At 31.9% G+C, this 7,463-nt stretch overlaps 1 protein-coding gene across 1 annotated transcript; it reads left to right on the top strand.

Moving 5' to 3' along the window:
• The first annotated feature begins 599 nt into the window (after positions 1 to 599).
• Theg (Testicular haploid expressed gene) lies at positions 600 to 6,878 on the top strand. Its single transcript, XM_074126431.1, has 7 exons — positions 600 to 891; positions 1,163 to 1,275; positions 1,370 to 1,465; positions 2,734 to 2,929; positions 3,737 to 3,874; positions 4,310 to 4,451; positions 6,704 to 6,878. Exons 1-7 carry the CDS (start codon positions 778 to 780, stop codon positions 6,862 to 6,864), a joined length of 960 nt encoding a protein of 319 aa, XP_073982532.1. The 5' UTR covers positions 600 to 777; the 3' UTR covers positions 6,865 to 6,878.
• Positions 6,879 to 7,463: the final 585 nt, after the last annotated feature.

Here is a 7,463-nt window from a genome sequence, read left to right as displayed (position 1 = left end):
TTTGTACTCAGAAAATAAAAAATTCAGAACATCAAAAAGTATCAACTAGTTTTTTGTTTTACCTCGTTCGGTTTCCCTCAAATAAAAAACCAAATTTTGTATTTTAGGTTATGAAACATTTAGTTAATAATGTTAAGATTATAGAATATTATTTCATTGTTTACAATGCCAAAATTGGAAACTATTATAAAACACCATAACAGAAGAGAAGGTAAATGTAGATCACTCTGCGATCTAGTGGTATAAAGGTTAACTAACTAGAGGTTTGCTGAACCCATAAATATTGGATAAAATGAAAAGCTTCTCTTTCAATTGAAAAATTCTAAATGTTGCTAAAATTAATTTATTTAATTAATATATTTGTGATTAAGTAATTATCATAACTCAAAACACATTGTTATGTAGTCTTTTTAAGAATTAAAAAAAAAAAGCAAGTAGTATATGATCAACAAGAATTTAGATGAGTTTATAACATAAATTTACATAAGAATAAAGTAGAAAACAGAAAATATTCTGATTCGTGACATGGCTCCTACATAAGATAAGTTTAAACATATGTTTTTCATTTATCTTTATTTCCAAAAAGATTCTGAAAAAAAAAAACATCTGTCCGATTTGTCTAGAATTATTTTCGACTTAAAATTGTAAATAAAATTTCCAAAATTAATTTTCAATTTTATTGAACCCAATTTTTGTTCTTAAGACAATTAAAATACAAAATTTTTAGTTTTTCAAGAGAGAAAAAAAATAAATAAATAACTCGAGAACAAAACAACCATGGGGAAAAAGAAATTTAAAGATAAAGATTTCTATTTACGTGTCCGGGATGTCAGAATAAAGTTGCTAGCAAGGCCAAGAAATCTGGCTATATTACCTGAAGGGTTTGATTATGTAAGTAAAACTCGGAAGATTTATTTTACCTTTATTATTTTACTACTATTCTTATACAACCCCCATTACTCTTAAGGTTCAAACTATACGAGTCCAGCATTTTTGACAGTCAACCTACTGCAGCACTATTTTCGCTACCTTGACTGACAGTGTCTAGGTAGCCTACCCATAAGAAATATGTAGTTGCGCATTATATTATAAAGACTGTTAGCCAATGACCCAGAAAAAAAAAGATGGTAGAAAAAGTGAGAATGATACTTGTTGTTTGCAGCAAGAAAATATCAATAGACCACCAAAAGCTGCGCTAACTTTTAAGACAACTGAAAGACTTAAATGTTTGGCTACACTTGATCCGAAAAAAATTACACCTAAATACAGACCGCCGTATGTGTCTTTTTTTTAATTTTATTTAAATTACTTCACATTAACTGGCTTTATTCTTTTAATTTTTTGTTTTGTCTTTTCTTGTATTTTTTAGTACTCCTCAACACCATTATGTATCAAGAGCCGCATTACTTTATGTTCCTTCAAAAAATATTGAACGTTTGGCTATCAGAGCAAAAAGGATGCCTAAGTAAGTTGTAAGAATTTTGTTCGACGTACTTTGTTTTAATGAACTTTGTCTTTATTCCAAAATTTCTTACTTGATAAGTAGAGTAACCATATTATTTTGTGTTTCTACTGATATCTAAATTCTACCAAAATTAAGCTAGTACCCTTTATGCTTGCAACTATTTGAAGTTAGCCAAAACGTAGTAACTATCTGGGAATCCTTAAATACAAACCTCAATTCCTAAAAAAAAAAAAAGTGTTATCTTCAATCAGCACAACAAGGAAACTATTTCACCTGAGATATTTTTTTTTTTTTTTGGTTGCAGTGCCCGTGGGACAAGCCCTCATCCCTGTTTATTATCCTGAGCTGTAATTGCCGTGGATGAGAGAGTTCTGATGGAAATTAATTCTAACCTTTTCGTCAGAACAATCGAAGAAATTGAATTACGAGAGTGTTTACTTTATCGGTGACCACATTAACAAATGTACAATTGAACTCCTCCAGCACTTAGCAGACTTAGTTTTGTTCATTCAAATTGTTCTTCTGCGTTATGTTCCGCTTCACTAGACCCAGTTCAGGCCCACATATCTCACCGGGTTTCAGCCCCTGATTTACTTTTTTTTTCATGATTTAAGGCGCGTCAACATCTAAGATTATTGGCGTCCGCTTTTTTTTTCCAGTGCACTGCCGGCCTCCGGACAGTGCTCTCTCGTTGCAGACAACACTGTCCATCACCGGACAGTGAGCTGTAAGAAGCTCCTAGGAAGAGAAAATCTAAGGGTCAGCAGCTGGATTCGAACCCGGGACCTCCGCGTTTTTTTTTGTTTTTTTTTTTTAATTATTACTGTTTTGTGATGGGGGCACAAACTAATAATCAAATAACTGATAAGTATTATGTTCGACAATATACGCTTGTATGATTTGGTACATTTGAGACCTATTTTATAAACATTTCCCAATAGTTTTTAGTGCCTTAGTAGGTGAGACAGTTTCTTTTATAAGTGTCGCAATATGCACAGTGGTGAGACCCACTTAGTAAGCCTGTGAAGATGATTTTTTTTCTGAGCCTATAGTATCTTACAGCTATACAGTTTGGTCAAGGTCAAGAGAAAATCTGAATTTGAATTATATTTAAAAGAATATTTCATCAAAGGTAACGATAGTCATTCAAAGATAAATTTTAAAAAAAAATAATAACAATAAACAACGCCTAGAGACTGCAGCCATAAAATTGTAATAACTGAAGTAAGGGCAAAAGTTGTATTCTTTATTTATTTATTTTTTTGCAGAGTCATTGTGGAACAAGAAAAAGAGTGGGATGAGAAGCAGCATGAAATGGAATTGAAAAAGATTGTGTTTGCCAAAAATAGAGCAAAATGGCTGAAAATGAGAGCCGAGCCGAGAGGCATACCGAAACGGCACAAACATCCAGTGGAAGTGGTTATAGTCGTACATGGGAAGAAATTGTTTGTCAGGGAAGATCAGGTATCAGGAGAACTGCATTTTGTTTTGTTCTGTTTACTTTTGCTTATTCATCTCAAGAAAAAAGTTGTTGCAATAGTGCGGATTCTGCAGTTCAAATTTTCCCTTTAAATGCACTTTAGTTTCATCTCTAAAACATATTTCTTCTCTTTATTTACTACTAAATAAACAGAATTAAATTTTAAACTTAAAGAGCCTCTATTTAAGAACAGAAAGGGACTCCAAGGTTAAATTTTGTCCTCTTTTTCTCTTAAAAGATTATTAGGTCTACACATAATTTATAATTATGAGAAGAAACTAAAATTTCATCATTTCTTCTTTAAAAACACAGCTGTTTCACTCCTTAGCTTACTCTCAGAAATAGTTAGCCTCTAAAAGGAAAGTCTTATAGCTGTATTTGTAGGCATGTTGTTCACGTTTTCTTAAAAATTGTGTTCAATCGACCGAACGAGTCGTTTAATTGTAAAAATCCACCAAAGAGATATTTAGCGTTGCGAATTAACACTTGTACATACGTTGAAGAATGAAATTTTGCTTACAGCTCATTTGCTGCGTCACTAACATTTGTTTCAATCAGTATCAAGTCCATCTTGATATTTTTTTGTATTTTAAGTTTCATCTGAAATCATTTATTAAAAAATTAATTTTAAATTAGTATTCGCGCGTTTTCTTTCTAGAAAGCACATTATGAAAACAGTACAAATTGTACAAGAGTTTTCTTATGTAAAGTTTCATTCCTTAGTTAATTTTATTTGGAATCGTTCTTTTATCATACAAATCGTAGTTAGAACCCAATCTTAATTTTTGTAGTTGGAAGACTATATGGCGAAAAGCTTACGCCAACGACGAACCAAACATGATATAGATTGGAAACGGTTTGATACGCTATCGATTCCGACGAAAATTACACCTAAATATAAAGTATTACCAGTAAAAGACACTTATTTTGTAAGTATTCTTTTGTAATTTAAACACAAATATACTTAGGTAATTCTAATCTTCTATCTGTTCATTGATAATATTAAAGATAAGTAGAACGTAAATTTTTTTGAAATCTACTATCCAAGTTGCCTAATCAAATCATAATCGATGTGGTAATCTTAATTTTGGTTTCTTCGATACTGATTTGCAGTAGCATAAACCGTAAGGCAGTGCACCTTTTAGACAGTACACTAAACAGTGGCAGTTTTATTTCCAATGTCTGTTAAGAGAAAAAAATCAATATTATTGATGCAAGATTATAAATTTGGGAGATTTTATTAAACGATAACCTCCAACAATAGAACTCAATGTTTCTCCCCATTAGCTGCTTTCTCCGATTAAAGATCATCGCTACAAAAAAATACTACCCAATGTAAGAAATTGTTGTTTGTCTCAATTTAGGAAACAAGAGCAAGAAACCTGAAAACAACTTTGTCGAAAAGGATGGGTGAACTGTATCAACCGAGAACATTGCCCGAAGAGGCATTATTGGATCTAAACTATATTCCTTTTACCGTTGCAAAAGGATCTCTGAAGTATCAAAGTTTGTAGATTTTTTTTTTTTTTTAATATTGATATTTACTGTTCATTATTTTTGGTGACTGAGTTTCTATAGGATGAAAAAATAAATTGCCATTTCAGTCGTGATACATTTATTCTGCCGAGCTTTCGATCTAAGGGACTAGGTCATCTTCAGGGCTAGTTTACAAAGTAATATTTTTACATTACAGGGTGGGTGTGTCCTCTGTCTTGTTTGAACAGACAAGACAGAGGACACACCAACCCTTTAATGCAGTGGTGGGGCGCGCCCCCCTAGGGGGACGCGAGACTGTTGCAAGGGGGGCATGCATTTTCGAATACAAACCAAAAAAAGTCGAATAGGTGTCAAAAAAATGAATCAGCAAAATAGGTATACGTAATCCACAATCCTCGCCGCAAATTTTTCGGGTACAAATGCTAAAACAACCATCCATACTCTTGCTGGAACGAAAACATCTCGCATTCGCGTTTGGAGCCGAGCGCCGGCGGGGCGATTAGAAACCTGTTTGTGATTGAAAAATATGATGATTTTGGCCTTACGACAGCAGAGCAGGAAATGATAATTGACTTATCTAGTGTTAGCACATTAAAGCAGATGTTTCAAGACGAAAATAATATTGTTACGTTTTGGTTACGAGTAAAGAACGATTTTTCTACTTTGACAAACAAGGCTTTAGAAATTTTATTGCCATTTGTAACATCTTACCTATGTGAAACTGGTCTTTCTACAGTAGCTGTCTTAAAAACAAAGTATCCATTTCGCTTAGTGATTGAAAAGGAACTGAGAACCGCGATTTCTTCAATGATACCAGGGTTTGAGAAAATTTTTGCTGAAAAACAAGCTCAACCGTCGCATTAAATTTTTATAATGTTGTATTAATTATTCTTTTTTTTTTTGTACTTTTGTAAGATTTGTTTTTATTACATTTAAATTTATTATTTTTTTATGTATATTTTTACATAATATAGTATATTATTTTGTAGCCCAATAAATAAATTATAATATCAGTTGAGTATTTATGAAATTAGATTGTTAGAAAAATTAAGGGGGCGCAACTACAGGGAAACCACTGCTTTAATGTAAAAATATTACTTTGTAAACTAGCCCTGAAGATGACCTAGTCCCTAGGACGAAAGCTCGGCAGAATAAATGTTTCACGATTGAAATGGCAATTATTTTTTCATCCTATTGATATTTACCTAGAAATATATAGTATCCATGAACAAAAAAATAATAATAATAAAATAAAATGGGAGCTCATTGATTCAGGATTTACTGAATTCCCCAATGCGAAGATCCCGGGTTCAAATCCAGCTGCTGGCCCTTAGATTTTCTCTTCCTAGGTGCTTCTTACAGCTCACTGTCTTGTTTATGGACAGTGATGTCTGTAACGAGAATTATTTAAAAATTAATAATAAAATAAAATAGATAAAATGAAAAAAATAAATTAATAAGTCATGTTGTATAGATATTATTCGTATGACACTCCCTTCGACAGTTATGTCTGTAACAAGAATTATCTAAAAATTAATAATCATAAAACAAAAGTAAATAGATAAAATGAAATATAAATAATAATAAATAAGGTATCTAGTATAGATATTTGTATGACACTCCCTCATTGTAATTATTTAAAATTTTAATTGATAAATACCCTTCTAATGAGGCGTTCTCCCAAGTTTTTTATGACAAAATTTAAGTTTAAAACAATTTGTAAGTTTCAAAAAAAAAAAAAAAAAACAAAGCAAAAAATCTTACAATAATTAATATTTTTGCTGTAAACTCATTTCCAATAATTGAGGTAGATTAGCAGAAAGAAAAAACCAGAAAATTTTGTTAATAACGGACAAGAAATCTTATTTGTTGATATAATATATAATTTTTATTGACTTCTTATGTCTCATTCTCAAGTATTCACCACTTTGTGAAGTTTACCGAAAATCGATGGTGCTGTTTTCGATAAAAAAAAAATCTCGAAAAAAAATTAACAATTCCCTCTGCAAAGTGTTACTCCCAGTGTAGCCCCCAATAGAATTATAACATTTTAGCTTCTAGCGATTTTTTTCATTTTTGAGAGTATTTTTTTTTTAAAATTTACGTAGGATACTTCAAAAAAAAAACTTATACTTTGGGTGAAAACATGAAATCAAAAATTTCGACTAAATTGTAACACTTTCTTGCTTTAACCTACCTAAGAGAAAGTAATAAGAGACATTACTCATTAGATTTTTTTTTTTGCCCCTCTATTTTTCCAGTTACTCCACGAATGGAAGAACTAGCACAACCATTCACAAGAAACGAAGAGGATGACGATGACGAAATTGATGATTATGTGTTCTCTGTACCAAGAAGGGCGCTGCGAGCAAAATGTTCTAAAAGATTAGCTGAACTAGCTAGGCCTATTATGCGAGATTAAAAACTAACTCAATAGTTTCATTCTTTACTTATATTAGGATATATATATATATGTATATATATTAGAAAAATCTCAAGCTGACAAAAAAAGATTTTCAAAGGAACCGTACATTCCAGTGCAAGAATTGATACATTCTAATGGTTTGCCGCTAAACAATGTTCTGGCAATGTAAGGTGTAAAATATTTAAATTTCTTTCATTTACAAGACAATTTTATTTACTATCGCATTTAGACTATTAATTTCAGCAGTAGAACTAAGTCCTGTACAGAGTTTGTCCGTTATTGGTACTTAGAAAGAAGATGGATCAATAAATAAATACAGTGGAACCTCGCATAACGAGCACCTCGCTTAACGAGTAATTCGCATAACGAGTAAAACAAATTGATTCTTATAGCGAGCGATGTTTCGCATAACGATAGTTTTCTAATGACATTTCGCTGACTGCGCAGTTTTTGCTGACTCATCGAAAACTGCGCATTCTTCGATTAGTCATTCCTGTTTACGCATATGCGTTTCATATTCTCCATGTATCTAATGCACTGATACAGTCGAAACCGAACTTCACCGAATGAGTGGTGTATAGGGAAAGTCCATATAG

Source organism: Rhodnius prolixus, unplaced genomic scaffold, assembly GCF_049639745.1.
Source record: "Rhodnius prolixus isolate KJV_2025 unplaced genomic scaffold, Rpr scaffold_3, whole genome shotgun sequence".
In the NCBI taxonomy this organism is placed as follows: domain Eukaryota; kingdom Metazoa; phylum Arthropoda; class Insecta; order Hemiptera; family Reduviidae; genus Rhodnius; species Rhodnius prolixus.
Note: the sequence above shows the minus strand (reverse complement) of the source record. Positions and strands in the feature narration are given on the sequence as shown.

What these genes read in the sequence shown, in the direction of transcription:
- Theg (XM_074126431.1), top strand. Translation starts at nt 778, where the DNA reads ATGGGGAAAAAGAAATTTAAAGATAAAGATTTCTATTTACGTGTCCGG. An exon ending in TACCTGAAGGGTTTGATTAT is followed by an intron (nt 892 to 1,162) that starts GTAAGTAAAACT and finishes TGTTGTTTGCAG; the next exon opens with CAAGAAAATATCAATAGACC. An exon ending in AGGATCTCTGAAGTATCAAA is followed by an intron (nt 4,452 to 6,703) that starts GTTTGTAGATTT and finishes CTATTTTTCCAG; the next exon opens with TTACTCCACGAATGGAAGAA.